Here is a 17,064-nt window from a genome sequence, read left to right as displayed (position 1 = left end):
TTCAAGTCAGTAAATTAGTCCATGCTCAGGAATGTAGACTTTAATCTTGGAGGAACTGCAATATAAAAGGAAGATTGAAGCACAAGTTGGGTTCCATGAATAAAGGGTGTGCTCGTGTGTATTAATGAGCCTTCTTAGAAGCTGGACTGAAACAAGCAATTTGTGACTTATGTTACAGGTGACCAACTGGGAACCTACAGGCCAGATCCAGCCGCTGAAGTAGCTCTGCTTGGCACCAGATAGTGCTATGTGTGTTTTATCCATTCAGTTGTGTCTGACTCTTGGAGATTTTATAGGCGAGAGCTCTGCATGCTACCCTCTCAAGTACAGCTTCTCTCCGTTGTTGGAGATTCATCTTGTATCTATTTTGATGGTATTGAGCCAGTATGTTCTTTGTCTGCCCCTTCTTGTTCCACGGACAGTTCCTAACATCATTGACTTCTCTAGTGAATTTGAACACATGACATGGCCAAAGTAAATCAGGTGTAGTCTTGCAATTTTGGCTTCTAATGATGTATCTGGTTTTATATGATCCAGAACCTCTATTGGTTACTTTGGCTGTCCATAGTATACGTGACAAATTTTCTCCAACACCACAATCCAAAAGCGTTTAATTCTTCTCTAGTCAGCCATTCTTATTATTCAACTCTCACACCCGTACATCATTATAGGAAAGGTTATTGCTCTAACTAGTCTGCCTTTTGAATTTAAGGTGATATCTTTGCTTTTCCAGATCTTATTCATACTCACCACTGCAGTGTCACCATTGCATAGCACTATCAATTTTTTTTTTTAAATGTGACCCAATATTTCTTTTGCAACCATAGAGATTTTACAGTCTAATGCAGTGATTTTCAACCACTGAGTCATGGCATACTGGTGTGCCGTGGATGGTCCACAGGTGTGCTGCAGGAGTTCGGGGAGGGTCATTTATTAAGAGGGCAATTGGGGGATTTGAACCTCCTGCCAGCATCATGATGTGCCTTGTCAATGGTAAAAAAAACTTGTGCCTTGACCATTTTAGTGCCATGTCAGTGTGCCACGAGATGAAAAAGATTGAAAACTGCTGCTCTAATGTTACAGCTTTTTTGAGTTTTTATGTAATATCTTTGAGCAGGGGTGCCCAAACCCCAGCCCTGGGGCCACATGCAGCCCTCAAGGACTCCCAATACGGCCCTCAGGGAGCCCACAGTCTCCAATGAGCCTCTGGCTGGCCCCTCTAGAGACTTGCTGGAGCCTGCACTGGCCTGATGCCCTTGATCTCAGCCTGATGGCCAACTGTTAACTGTTTGCGTGAGCTGTAGGATGAGGGCTCCCTCCACTGCTTGCTGTTTCACATCTGTGATGCAGCAGCAGCAGTAAAGACTGGCCTTTCTTTGTGAAAGGTCTTTTATAGACCTTGAACCATTGCAAGACCATTCATTCATAAAAGTTCCATCTCTAATATATTCATTTATGTAAATTTATTCAAATTTGAAATGTAAATTAATTCCTTTTTTTCCTGGCCCCCGACACAGTGTCAGAGACATGATGTGGCCCTCCTGCCAAAACGTTTGGATATCCTTGTCTTAGAGAGTAGTGGTTCCCAAACGTTTTCAACTGGGGGCTCTCTTGACCTACTGGGCCATTTGTAGTGGCCATTGGTAGTGGCACCCCATTATGGCTACAATGTATAGGGCTGTGGGTTTTTCACAAGGATTCTGTGGCTTCTCTGGCTGGTTTTCATGGCTCCCTGGGGAGCTACTGCTCACAGTTTGCGAATCACTGTTTTAAAGCAAGAGCTCTGTAACTGTAAGATTAGTGGCACCAGCTGGATTCTAGGACCTGACCAGTTGTATTCTGTCAGAAAATATGACTCATATATTTCTGGTCTTTGGCTACTGCCTCCAGATGAGATCTAAGAACACAGAAGTTAACCTTCCCTACTTGAACAAAATAATGCTTTGAGACAGCCAATATGTCCCTTCAGTTTAAAATGATACAGACTCTAAAAGCCTCTGTATCCCATTGCCGGTAATGCTTGAGAGTCATTGCAAAATCCTTTGGCAAATAAACTTTCTAAGGTTTGACATTGTCCATGCATTAAGAATGGGGGCAGGGGGGAAAGGATTTCAGACCTACTGAGCAGTCCACTCTTGGTCACAGCAATCAGTGGGACAGAAGCAGCCAGTTAAGTAGTTTAGTCCAATTTATAGCTATTTATTTTAGTGCTGCTTCAGCCTGGTGAACTTTCTCTTGGTTGCACCCAATGATTTGTCTCCTGACAGAGCTTGCATTAAACCATCTGGCATATTTGAGCCAGTAAACGGAAACCAGATTAAAGGAAAATAAACCATCTAATCAAAGATGTATCTGAGTTGGCTTTCGCACATCATATATTTTGTGGGGATTTGGCTGATATTTTATACTGTGATTGCTATGATTTCAGAACGCTTTTCCTAACTTGGACTTGGCGCCTTCAAAGCTGAACACTACAGCTTGTCCTTGTCTTTAGCACTTAGAACTAGAGAGATATCAGCAGTATAACAAATTTGATTCATTGGTATTAGAGATATCCATGTGGTGCAGCTGAACCACGGTTCATAAGCACGGTACATGTGACGAAAGAACCTGTGTGGGCTTGATAAACACGTTGTCCCACTTCCATAAATCAGGACTGGGCCATAAGTCCCCAACTTATATGCCGGTTCTGGAGGTTTGTCTGGAACTTGGAACGGATGTAATTTGGAACCATCCTTTCATTCTTGTGCAATAACACAATATGAGACGGACTGCACCTGTGTGAAAGTGCTGGTGCGGCCATCCACAAGTTGGGGCATCCATTACTTGGGGACCCAGCATATTCTGTTACAACAAAACAATATACGGTTCAGACTCATTTGCCCTTTGTGTGCCTATATAGTACACTAAACACTTCATGAAAGAGCAAATTCCAAGTAAGGGAAAGCCAATACAGTGCCGCAGTTTAAATCTGAACTTATCTAAAATGTACACAATAGAGATGGCCCACACTTTCAAAACCCCAATCTTATCTCAGCTTGCAAGTTCTCTTTCTCACATCCTGTGCATTGCTCTGCCTTTTTTTATTTTTATATATATATATTTTTTACTGTGAACCACACAAACCAGAAAGGAAAATCCATCGAGCATAGCTAGATGAGCACTTCCTGGTCTCCATAGCAACAAACTGCAGTGGTGCACGTCTAACTACCAGTTCTATGTACGTTTTTTTTTCCATGAGGCAAAGCAATACTTCTGCAAACACTTTGCTGCCACAGTCACTTTGATGTGCCTGTGAGTCTTCTAATTATATGGCAGAATTGGTTTTAAAAGTATCAAAGAGCACCCTGCCTGAGTGTGAAGCATGTTGGTGCCATCCTTAAAAAGAACAGAAAGCGCTGAGGAGAAAATAATCCTCACTATTATTAACATTCTCCGGCAGGAATGTTTGCATATACTTATTGCGAGTAACGGATGCAAAGCCAGGGTGCTGTGAATGATTAGCTCTGGACGAGTTATGTTAGCAGGAGTTTAAAAAAAAAAAAGACTCTTTGGCTCCTAGTTCGCAACCCTTGGCCATTTTAAAGGCCACGCAGCAACTTACTAGAGGTGTCACTTATGTGTGGGAAAGCACAGTGTACTACATCATGTGGGATGAAAACATATGTGCCCATTTCCACATGAGTTTGGTACACAAAGGGTGTAATCCTGACCAACTTTCTAGCACTGATATAGCTGTGCCAGTGTGGCATACGCTGCATTCTGCAGTGGGGAGGCAGTCAAGGGGGCCTCCTCAAGATAAGAGCATGTTTGTTATCTGACCTTGGGGCTGCATTGCAGCTAAGTCAGTACTTGAAAGTTGGTTAGGATTGCACCCAAAGTTGTATACTCATGACACATGATGCTGTTTGTTAGGGGTAGGTAGAAAGTAACTCTAGAGTGGTGTTTCTCAACCAATGGTACAGGTATCTCTAGTGGTACTTGAGATGGTGTCTGATGGTACTTACAGGACCCCTGGACACATGCCGCCCAGGAGCAAGACCAGGAATGTGACACAACAAACAGTGGTAGAAGGCTCAGCTTGGTGGATAGAGCTCCAAAGCATGGTTTTCCATGCTCAAAAAATCCCTCCCATCCACCTTGAGCTGTTACTGGTGTTTGTCACATTTCATCTGACCTCCCAACCCAGAACTGTCATCGACAGTTACTTCTGGTGGTACTTTGATTAGGTACCACCTATTGCCTGCTCCTCTTACCTCATTGGTTTGAATTAATTTCTTTTGTCTTCTTCAGCTCCTGGGAACCCAAGATCCAAACCTAGTCCAACCTGTTTGGCGTAAGGGCAGAATACTGGGCAGCTTGCTGCACCTCCCCGAGCTGCCGTTTTATGCTGGTAGCTCCTACGTCTCTAGCAGAACAATGTAGTTCCCAGAAATCTAAATTGCTAACCTCTAGTGAAATGTATATGTGGCTTTTCCCACACAGGAGTGATATCCTGTCAGATAGCTTTATATGGAAAGTGGATCTAAGAAGACACAGAAGCCCTTAAAAAAAGGAATGGTCACCAGCAAATGGCAGAGACAAATTATTATCAATGCCTGTGTGTAAGCAGTCCAAGCAGCAGCTTTTTCTAAAGAAGTAAAGCAGTTTCATCTTGAAAAAAGAGTGGGTAGAGAGTGGGTGCTCAAACATTTTGCCTCTGTTTATTTTTCCATTCCACCTCACCCAAATGGCTTTTCTCTTTGTGCAAGTGCATGCTTGCCTATGTTTCAAATCTTGTTGGGGAAAAATAACTGGAGATGCAATTTTGGTCAGGACATTGCTGGTGGGGAAAAGATTAAGGATCTCGTTCCCACTTGACACTCCATTCAGAAAGGATTCATTTTGAAACTGTGCCATTGGGACAGCCTTACGTCAGTGCTCAAATTGCAAGGGAGCCTTACATTTTATGTAGGCCAGCAACCTTCTTAGCTTTACCAGTAGCCTTCTTAGCTCCTGTTTTTAGATTAAAACTGAGGTATGTCAGGGGATGGGACTTGTGCATTTCATTAAGGGATCCCCTTTATGTTGTATGCATTTGTGTGTAATGTGTATTTTACCATTTGGAATCAGAGCAATTTGGATTGAAACAGTATGGTGGACTGTACTATTTTTTAATGCAGTGCATTAAACATGAAATGGAGAGATTTTATCCCCATCTTATGAAAAGATTGTGTAATGGTTCAAAAGGCAAGGTATCCAGTTTAGATCTCCCATATCTACCATCATTGCCTTATGATGGTAGCTCTAAAAATCAATTGTTTAGCTCTTGGGTCTACTTTTCATTCCTCCCTCAGCATGGTGGACCACAGCTAACCAACCATGATCTTTGACAAGGTTCTTCTCCAGAGGTTACTGTATAAGAAGCAGATCAGAAATGAAGACAGTGACTACTCTCAGGAAAGGCTAGGATAAGGAGGAGGCTTGTGAGTTAAATATTTCCATGCTCATTAAAATCCAAAACATGCTCAGGGGCACTTCATGACTTCACGCTGAGTCACCAAAGTCTCATGGTCTGGGTTAGATTAATGATTAGGACAATTATGGCATGCTGTGCAATTTTTCCCTCTCTTAGAAGCCATTATTAAACAATATCGGCTTTCAGCTATGGAACATCACATGGGTGTCAGGAAAATAACATTGCTTTGCCAGTGCCTGCCAGCTATGAAGGACACAGCAAAAGTGAAATTGCTGAGAGCCAGTTTTGTGATCTCAGTGAAAAAGTTAACGAAATTAGAACTTTGGGTGCACCAGTCATGCTTCAGAAGCAGTAACTGGGGCACCATTTGGAGAGGATGGGAAGGAGGGATGTAACTCCTTCCACCATATTTCAGACTTTGGGCAGAATCCTAACCAGGTCTGCACAGAAGTAAGTCCTATTTTGTTCAATGGGGCTTACTCTGAGGAAAGTGTGGTTAGGATTGCAGCCTTCATGTCTCATGTCTTCATTTCTCAACAACATTATATTCCAGGTTAAAATGAGGTATAGAAAAAGTAACTAGCTACTTGTTTTTTGCAATTTCATCTTGAATATATCTGAGCACCATTGATTCTTGGTGCAACTTGTACATCTCTCCCTTACTGGTTGATCTATGGCATGGAAGTCTTTCCATTCCTGCGCCTCTCTTTTGCTTACTTATATGCCTTATACTGCTGGCTTTCATTGCCATACAACTGATATTTCTTAATAGGTCACCTTTTGATGCTCTTAAGGGTCTTAAGTCATTATTCGTATTCATCTAAAGGGCAGGAGGTCTGGTCTAGAGGGTAGAGCCTCCATTTGCCTAAGGATAACATCCGCAGGTCGCCATTTCGAGGCCACCGACACCGTGAATGGTGAGACCTTGAAGCACCTGACAAGCCGAGCCGAGTTATTCCACCTGCTCTTTGGTGTGAGCGAAGAAGCGTCTTGGCTGCCCTCCATGTGAGAGATGAAGGAGCTGCTTGTCAGCTTGTGTGGGAGGAAACTGGAGGCCAGAATGTGATACCAGATCAGAAAAATCCACCTGAAATGTTGTGGTTCTTGAAAGATAGAACCTTTCAATTGTAAAAATCCCTACGGGGATTTAGAACAGCCTGCCTTTGTAAACCACCTTGAATAAAGTCTGAGGAGAAATCTGATGACCAAGAAAGGCGGTATATAAATACCTGTATTATTATTATTCCACTCTGCCAAAGATCTCCAGCAGCTCATGGATCGTTTTAGCAAGGCCTGCCAAGATTTTGGACTGACGATCAGCCTTAAGAAAACACAGGTCATGGTTCAGGATGTGGACTCACCTCCCTGCATTACAGTCTCTGCGCATGAACTGGAGGTTGTCCATGACTTTGTGTACCTTGGCTCAACGATCTCCGACACTCTTTCTCTCGATACCGAGCTAAACAAACGCACTGGTAAAGCAGCTACCATGTTTTCCAGACTCACAAAGAGAGTCTGGTCCAACAAGAAGCTGACGGAACATACCAAGATCCAGGTCTACAGAGCTTGTGTCCTGAGTACACTTCTGTACTACAGCGAGTCATGGACTCTTCGCTCACAACGGGAGAGGAAACTGAACACATTCCACATGCGCTGCCTCCGACGCATCCACGGCATCACCTGGCAGGACAAAGTTCCAAACAACACAGTCCTGGAACGAGCTGGAATCCCTAGCATGTATGCACTGCTGAAACAGAGATGCCTGTGTTGGCTCGGTCATGTCGTGAGAATGGATGATGGCCGGATCCCAAAGGATCTCCTCTATGGAGAATTCGTGCAAGGAAAGCGCCCTACAGGTAGACCACAGCTGCGATACAAGGACATCTGCAAGAGGGATCTGAAGGCCTTAGGAGTGGACCTCAACAAGTGGGAAACCCTGGCCTCTGAGCGGCCCGCTTGGAGGCAGGCTGTGCAGCATGGCCTTTCCCAGTTTGAAGAGACACTTGGCCAACAGTCTGAGGCTAAGAGGCAAAGAAGGAAGGCCCATAGCCAGGGAGACAGACCAGGGACACACTACACTTGCTCCCGTTGTGGAAGGGATTGTCACTCCCGAATCGGCCTTTTCAGCCACACTAGACACTGTGCCAGAACCACCATCCAGAGCGCGATACCATAGTCTTTCGAGACTGAAGGTTGCCAATACACTTATTATGATTATGATTATGATTAAAGCACTTGTTTGACATGGATTTGCTATGAAGATGTTCTAGTCCTCAAGACTCCTGACAAAGTGTTGGAGCACATATTTTGTATGTAAGCCCCTTGGACACAAAATAACTTTCTTTTTCAGACAATTTGCATAGATCAGCTCTGCGTGATAGAAGGACTAGAGGGATGGAGATCAATAAGGAATGCATACGTCACCTAGTGGCACCTATTTCTATAGAGACCTACTGCCTAACACTTTAAAAAAAGTGGACTTTAGGACTTTAAAAAAAGTTAGTCCTAGAATTAGTTATAAAAGATTTCCAAGTGAAGCAACTTATGAAATTTATGAAAGTGAAACTTATTTCCAAGTGAAGCAACTTATGAAAAAATTTAATTTCAGGTCTAAAGATATGTCAAAGTTTCTAAGTTATAATATGGACAAACATTAAAAATAGACCGAAAGAAATTTTTAAAATGAAAACAGTGTTAGGAGGTGAGGTAGCAAAGACTAGCAAATGAAGCTATAGGAATATATTATGATGATAGCGTATTTATTGATGATTGCATAAAACTAGGAAAATTGCAAAGTTGGGATACTGTAGCCTTATATGCTTTCATTTTCCAACCATACCTATTCATAGATAAGATTGCAGCTAACAGTAGTTGCTTGCATGTTTCCAAAAGATATAGTTTCACTACAGTTATGATACAAAACATAGGGCACAATCCTAACTAAGTCTACTCAGAAGTAAGTCCTATTGTGTTCAATGGGACTTACTTCCAGAAAAGTGAGGTTAAGATTGCAGCCATAATGTCTTAATTATTGCCTAAAACACCAAAGCATTAGTGGTTCCCAAACTGTGAGCCATGGCGCCCTGTGGAGCTGCGGAAACCAGCCAGAGCAGCAGTGGAATCCTCATGAAAATCTGCCACCCTATACAATGTATAAAATTGTAGTCCTAATGGGGAACCGTGGCCAATGACCCAGTAGATCAAGGGAGCCGCAAGTCAGAAAGGTTTGGGAACCACTGCATTCTGCAGTATAAAACACAGAATACAAATAGAATGCTCTAAAAAGTAAAAACAAACCACAGTTACCACCGATAAATAGTAGACAGTTTCTGTAGTCTGTCACACTCTGAGCAGTTCTGCTGAGTGTGACAAAGACATATACTATACTACGTATTAGAAAGCAGTTGCAGGTAATGCTTCATGTATGCATGCCCTCCCCTGTAACCAAGAACTTAGGTGAGTGACTTCTTTTGAGCTTCCAGCTATTTTACTGGTCCCTGCTCCTGTGCTGTTGTCTGTAGTTTGATCTGCAGATATTGGCAGGTGCTGATGCTTATCTCCATGCCGTGAAAAGCCTTACCTGTTAATTTTTGAAGATGAAGCTGTGGTCAGTGTACAGTTCAGGTCTGGCCAGGATTATTTTTCTGATTGGCAACCTTAGTACCTTTCCTCTTTCTTTGGTATATTGTACAATTATACGATGCCACCGCTGTAGCAGCCAACACTGTCAAGCTTTTTTTGGAAGGCTGATGCACTGATGGTTTGTGTGCATCATATAGTGTTTCATGGTTGATTGCTAATTCTAGAAAGCCACAGACAATTGCCGATGAACTCATCCTGACAGTAGCTAGTGAGGTTCTGAGTACAGTTTTGCATCAGTCGCCCTATGATATTATTAAGAGATCCTTCTCAGCAACAGTTCAGTGCAAAGACACATTGACGAAATGGCTGAAAATGTGGAAGGTACATTGTGCAGCTTACTAAAATAAACAGAATTTGCATTACAGCTGGATGAGTCAGCTTTGCCAGGCAGTAAATCTTTGTGTCTGTCTTAAGTGTGCGTTATAAAAGACGAAGGTTTGGCTCAAGCGTTATTTGCAAAGTAACTAAGAACAGAGTCAATGTTTCATGTTGAACTGTTCTTTAAAGACAAGGACATTCCATTTACTAACAGCCCAATCCTGAGCTGCGTGGCACGTGGGGCTGCAGTGGCGCAAAAAATGGCTGCCGCCGCATCCTCTGCACTGCAGGCAGCCACCAGTGTCTCCTCGGGAGAAGGGGACTTTCATTCCCTTCCCCTGGGCAAACCAAGTAACCCTGCAATGGGACTGCTTGATTCTACGGCGACCCAAATGTGCAACCCAAGGGTCACCTAGAATCAAGAGCCTCTGTGTCGAGTACTGAATCCGATATGGAGGCTCTGGATCCTGTGGACCAATGCTCCACCTCCCACCTCCCTCCCTTCTCTCTCCCACGCTGCCCCCTCCCCCAGAACACCACCTCCCTGCTCTCTCCCCACCCTCCCTTAGCCTTCCCCAAAAGCCTCCTCCCCCCCTCCCCACATTCCCACCTACCTCTCCACTGTTCAGTGGTCTGGGCGACTGCTGAGTGTTGGCGCTCCTGCGCTTGCCTGGCACCAGCCTAGTGGCACTAGGGCCCACAAACATCCCTTATGGCATGTTTGTGACAGTGTGCGCCGGCACAGCGCCAGCGTGCCAAGCTCAGGATTGGGCTCTAACCTACTTTCTTGTGCAACTGTTGGAGCACCTTCAATGACTGGTCACTACGGTGGGTGTGATGCTAATTTGTAAAAACCAATGCCAAATTTTTTTACTATGTCATTCATTACCAACCTTAGTTGCAAGAGCTCTCTGTGATCACCAGCACAAGTCATTGTACACTCCCGTTACTGAAGTAAATAAAATTAAAGTCCATGCTCTCAATGATCACCCATTCCCAGAGGTCTGTGATCTTGAGAATGATAAAGATTCATCATTAATCATTTGCTGCTTCACACTGAAGTTCGTTGACTCTAAAAAGAGAATTGTGTGAGACCCGTTAATGACCTTTTTGATACCTATGTGGAATTTTTTGAGACATGAATGTTTCGCTCAGTGATAAACTCAGAGATCAGGCATGGCATTGCTTATTTGACATCTCTATGCTTATTTCAAAGGTAGTTCAATTCAGGGTCAATATGGGCTGTAGTGAGTTATACCAATTTCTGAGCCTGTCTGAGTTAGAAGAGAAAGGTGGGATACAATGATTTTCTGTGTTTTTTGTGACCATTTGGATATGTTGTAAGAAGATATGTCTGAGTGATTTGAGGATCTTCCTTTGATGTAAATTCTAGATTGGATAAATCCATATTTAGATAAGAATTTGGGATAGTGGAGGACGAATAAACTGAACTACAAGGTGACCCTGAGCTGAAGTCAAGTTTAAGAAATTGTATTAAGAATTTTAATTACAGAATATCATTTCTGATCGCTGTCCTGCACTCTGGTTAAGAAGCTCTTTGTTGCATTTCCAACATCATATATGGTGCAATGTGGTTTTATTATGGTCATCCAACATCTCTCCAAGCAAAGATATTCACTCCAGTAGTAATTTAAGACTCCAGCTAAGTGACTTTAAACCAGACATTGGAAAACCAGTATCACTTCATTAAACCCATCCATCCCAGTAAAAATTTATGGAACAGTGGTTACTAAATGTGATGTCTAAGATGCTTGCTAAAAGGCTATCTGAAAAGCTGGCATGAGTGGATCAAGTTGATCCATTTTGTGGAATAAACTAAAAACTTTTAATTGGATTTTGAAGAAATATGCAATTGTTACTGTTTTGAATGTTATGGTTATGATCTTCATACATGACAGTCCTATGCATGCCTACTCAGAAGTAAGTCCTATCGAGATCAATGAGACTTACTCCCAGGTAAGTGTGGATAGGATTGCAGCTTCAGTGGGTCTTGCAAACTGCGATTCTGAATAATGCCTTTTATCGGATAGGTTAGGGCCACTGGGGGTGGGTTTATAGAACTGAGGAAAAATTTGGGAACAACCAATATATATATAATATAGATCAGTGGTTCTCACACATTTAGCGCCGGGACCCACTTTTTAGAATGAAAATCTTGTCAGGACCCACTGGAATTGATGTCATGACCGGAAGTGACAACATCAAGCAGGAAAACTTTTATTAATCTTAGGCTGCAATCCTACCCACACTTACCCAGGAGTAAGTTCCATTTACTAGCACTGTTAAAAGAATATGCATAGTAGCTTGTTAAAAGTACAGGTCTGTAACATCTCCCCAAACATAGTCACTTATCATTGTAGCATCAAGTCTAATATATTAAAAATAAAATCTTGAAATGAATGGGGACCCACCTGAAATGGGCTCGTGACCCACCTAGTGGGTCCCGACCCACAGTTTGACAAACACGGATATAGATAATATAGCAGATCTAATGTGATACAGTCACAATACAATTTCCAGTTTTGTGCAGTTCAGTGCAGCCTGTGGAATATTCTTAGAATTCATCACCTTTATTTTGGAGGACTTTCTAGGTTCTGCAGATGCAGATATCCATTTCAGTTCAGTTCAGTAAGACCTTTATTGGCATAAAATATCAATTTCAGTAATGTGATGTAAAAAACTTTCAGTATTGTTGTCACTATTCAACAACGCTTCTCTTCTTGAGTGACATGGAATGCTAAAAATTATTGTGGTCAGATAAATGATTCAGTGTTTTTCTGAAGTTCTTATTAAGTGTTTGAAATATTCATGTAGCTGATCTGACTATGTAATCTTGTTTTATCTCCCATGGACAGGTCTGAATATAAGTTGCAGATATGCGGGTGTTTTCCATGTGGAGAAAAATCGCCGGTACAGTCTTACAAGAGAAGACGCGACTGCGCTCTGCGCAGCCCTCAACAGCACCATTCCAACAATGGATCAGATGAAGAAAGCTTATGATTTGGGGTTTGAAACCTGCAGGTAGGGAATGTAGGGTGCAGATAAGATATACTTTCAAAGGGATACTGTGATTGGTTTTTGCAACTGAACAGTTTGCTTTGCTTCCCCTGACAGTGCTCATGAACCAATCAATACACATGCAACCCATAGATTGAAAGCATTTCCAGCGCCCATCATTGGGTGTGTGACAAAGCTTGTGGCACACAGTCTTAGTCACCCTGTTAGTCACTGTGCTGAATCAGATCTCATCATGGGCATTGCAGTACAATAAATATTTACTGGCTTTCCTGCCCATCTCTTCAGACATAGGCACCGCAGGGCAGTTTGAGCATTTGCTTGGCAAAGTCTGGAAGGAATTTGGGCCTTAGGCCATGGAGTGAATTAGAATTACATCCTGAAATGTGTATACGCCCAAGTAAATTAACATGTGAAACTAGCTGCAGACTTGTTTTCCTTCATATGCATGTATGGAACCCTTCTAAAAATTAATTCCTCTAAGGATCCACCTAACACTATGGAAGAAAAACAAAATGATAGCATACCACCTTCATTTTTGTACATTTGGGGCAAACTTCTCCTCCCCTGCTTCTGTCAAAAGGTTGGGTTGCTGTCACTTAAAGCAACATAGATGTTTATTCTGGTTTGTAGTCCACACAATTGCTGAACTTGTGTGAGAGGGCTTTCCGTATAGTAGGGATGACACATTCACTGGCCTGGAAAGTAATTAGCTTAATTAGCACAAAAAATAATTATATTGGTTAGTTACAGTTGGTGCAATTAATTTGAAAATATTTAACTCTGTTCAGAATGAAATGTCAAATGCAGCTATTATTAGTTACATAGTCTCCAGAAGGCATTCTCCAAAGGTCTCCTGCAGGCCCATTTGCCAGTAGTGGCCAGCTCTACTTGCCTTAATTTATTTTCCAAAAATCTCTCTTATTTTTGGTGTAAAGTAATGCCATATGGAGAACCATAAGTGAAAAAAGGAAAAAGAGCCACATTATTATTATTAACATTATTATCAGAAATCATTTGGTCAGCATCTTGGTCAGTGAAGTTATAGAAATTCCGTTATTAGCAAAATAATGTTTTTAACAATATAAAGAGCAGAAGTTATTTATCTAATTATTCCATGTTCTCTTGAGTCCACCCTATCTTGAGGCTCATGATTAAAAGGTTATTTCAATTATTTATAAGTCAGGGATTGTACACAGCCTTCCAGGGAGAATTACTGATCAATTCAGTAGCAATTTTTTTTGCTATCTTTATTAATATTTGAACAAAGCATATGTCACAATCATTTCTCCTCTACCTGCATCCTCAAAAAGGCTAAGAGCCACTTAAAAGTGGCACAGAAGGGCAAGTCTTGAGTACAAAATACTGCAGAGAGTCCTGATTTTGGTCTTCAGGAACAAAAACTGTAGTTGAAGATGATATCTCAAATAAATCAACTTCCAGTGTCCCAGTTACAGAGGAGGAGCAATAATCTGATGTGAATTTACAGCACTATGATCAATACTATGTATGCCAGTCAGGAGCAGGGTTTTTGTAAGCCAGTTGACAGCATGCCATCAGAACAGGCTATATGTGTGGTATCACTTACGTAATCAGTTCAGAGGTAACTGAGATGAGTAAAGAGTTCCTGATTGACAGCCCAGTCTTAGCCAGTGCAGCATGGCTAAACAGCCTATGCTGTAACCAGCACTGTTTTACCCCATTTGTCCTCTTACCCCATGTGACCCAGCCTGCCCAGTGGGGCTTCTCAGATTTGTGCCAGCTACATAGCTGGCACAGGTCCGAGAAGCCCATGTAGGACTGCAATCCCATCCACTTATCTGGGAATAAATCCCATAGAAATCAGTGGGACTTACTTTTGAGTAGACATTTATGGGCATACACTGTAAGTAATACATAAACAAACCCCCGTGGGTATGGAGGGCCCACCGTATAAGTGAAAACCAGACTGAACCAGAATCTATGCATTCACCATGCTTAATATTGCTGCTGATCAGTAACAGTTTTTTTTAAAAGGGTGGAGTTCGGAGAGTAAGGCAATTCATTAATTTTGTCCAAGGAGATTTAAGGAAAACTAAATCTAGAGGAATTAGACATCTGATATAGAATTGCAAAACAACCATTACTGGTTACATAATTTTACTACCCACCCACTCCATTGAAACTACCATTTAAGATGTTCAACATATGCTGAAAAGCCTTGTGCTCAATATAGAATAGCAAGGGGAATATTATATATTTCAGCTAGCATTCCAAGAGTAAATTATTGCTACATTTCAGTTTTTCATTAAAGCCTTGCTGTCTTTGGAGGGTGGTGTATTTCATCATGCTTGCACCTGCACTAGAACTTGAGCCCTGCCTCTTCTCCATATTAAATGTGCTATGGCATAACTGTTTGCATCAGTGCTGCCAGTTTATTATGCAGATAAGTAAATGCAGGGAGTGGATTCACAGAGTCATAGTGCTGAAACAGCTGCCTAGTACAGCTCTTTGAGCAAATGTGAGACTATCCACTCATTCATTCACGCACTCACTCACTGCCTCAGTTTCTGCAATCCAGAACACAGTGCTTGATTTCTCAAACCAGGCAATTGGAACAGTAGAAAATTCCCTCCTGTTCTAAATGGAATGATTGCTTAAACTGTGAGCAGTACCCATCTGCTGATGTTTTATCAGCATATCAAATCAGTGTATCAAATGAACATTTGAAGTTACCTTACATTGAATTGAATTATTGTTCTAGCCCAGTGGTGCCTTCTTTGATTGCTTTGCAATTTATTTTTTGATTTTATATTTTGCTCTCCCATAGGCTCAGAGAAGCTTGCAGCATTTTTTCTAACTGTAAAGAAGCTGCAAGCTTCTCTGAGCCTATGGGAGAGCAAAATATAAAATCAAAAAATAAATTGCAAAGCAGTCAAAGAAGGCACCACTGGGCTAGAACAATAATTCAATTCAATGTAAGGTAACTTCAAATGTTCATTTGATACACTGATTTGATATGCTGATGTATATAATACATATACTGCATTCTCACAGTGCAATTCTATCTTGCAATGGAACAGGCAGGCCAGGAGGCCAGTGCTGTATCCAGCGCAAGATAGGGGCCCAAAGTGGCTCAGCTGGAGGCAAGGAGAAAATCTTCTCCTTAGGCCCGGGTAAGTCACCTCAGCCCCAATGGGTCTCCTTAAACTTGCGCTACTTCAGGATCTTGAAGCTGCTCTGCACTGCTTGCAAATGGGGGCTAGGATCCGGCATATCCGCTGGGTCCCAGCCTCACCTCCCGCTCCCCACCGAACTTGGCGGACGCAACCTATCTGGAGCAAGCTGCCACCGAGGCTGGATGCAGCCTCTGTGCTCCAGCACATCTACGTTCGCTGACGCAGCTTGCTCCCGAAGAGGTGCAAATGTGCTTTACGGCACGTTTGTGACCCTCCTGGGCCGGCACAAGGGACTGCCATTAAGATTGTACCCTTAAGGGTATAATGTATACTGTGTTACAAGTATGAGTGTGTGCATGTTTGAATCTGTATGGGTGTGTATGAAGAAAAGTCACTTTCCTGAATCCGTATTAATCCACAGTATGGGAGATCTGACTCCTTTCCAGATGCTTGATAAGTAACTAGCAGCCAATTCTATCCAGCATAGGAGCAGTGCAGCTAAATGGTGACCTGTACTGGATCCGAGCAGGCTGCAGGCCTACTCAGAGGAAGAAGACATTTGTTCTCTTACTCTGAGTAATCCTTCAGCCTGCTCAGTGAGGCTACTTGAGTCAGCACCAGCTATTTCATGGGGGGTAGGATTCATCAGAGAAGGTCTTCTCCAGTCCCACCCCCTCCCAAGCCTGACTCTTCCCCATACCACCCCTGCCCAGAAATGCCTCTCCCGCACTCTCCTGCCAGCCTTCCCACTCCCTGCTGTGCACTTACCTCCTCTCCACCAGCACCTGGGTCTTCCGCTGCGGCACTGCTAGGGCAGCCAAGCCTCCCAGCTGTGTTGTTTACTTCCTGGGTGGCGCAGACATGCCTTATGGCACATTTGTGACACCCAGTGCCAGAACTGGAACTGCAGCACCAGCGCTGAATGGACTGCTGCATTTCATAGTGTCTACTGTTGATATGCTTATATATACTAACACAACAATTTCTTTCTATCTGTCTTTCATAGATATGGTTACATACAAGACAAAATTGTAATCCCTCGACAGAAACCTTATTACCTCTGTGCGGCGAATAACACTGGAATTTACATACTTGCATCAAATATATCTGATCAGTATGATACGTATTGCTTCAATGCATCAGGTATGTTTTGGTTTATTCTCATGCTTTTCAAAGAATATGTTTAATAGACACATGTGCATGTATCCAAGGAAGTTTCTATATGGCTGAAGGTTAATTGGCGGTCAGGCAGTTTCCATATGATGTTGCTTAAAAACCAGAGGGGTTCCAACTATAGATTTCTCTTGCTTCTAGGAAAGTTAGAAAGCTGAAGCTGCTTTAGCTTTTGTATACTAATCCCAAATACCATTTCCCACACCATAAAAGTACAGGATAGGAGACTTGGAGCCCAATCCTGAGCTCCATGTGGTGGCTTACTGCTGGTGCGCACTG

At 42.5% G+C, this 17,064-nt stretch overlaps 1 protein-coding gene across 1 annotated transcript in view; it reads left to right on the top strand.

Annotated features, from left to right (window-relative positions):
* The window catches only part of CD44 (CD44 molecule (IN blood group)), a 96,126-nt gene that overhangs the window by 35,149 nt on the left and 43,913 nt on the right, over positions 1-17,064 (top strand). The window contains 2 exon segments of the mRNA XM_066639190.1: positions 12,295-12,460; positions 16,619-16,755. Coding sequence (XP_066495287.1) covers positions 12,295-12,460; positions 16,619-16,755 — 303 coding nt within the window.

This window comes from Tiliqua scincoides, chromosome 1, assembly GCF_035046505.1.
Source record: "Tiliqua scincoides isolate rTilSci1 chromosome 1, rTilSci1.hap2, whole genome shotgun sequence".
NCBI classification, from domain to species: Eukaryota; Metazoa; Chordata; class Lepidosauria; order Squamata; family Scincidae; genus Tiliqua; species Tiliqua scincoides.
The sequence above is the reverse complement of the archived record's forward strand: the minus strand, read 5'-3'. Positions and strand labels throughout refer to the sequence as shown.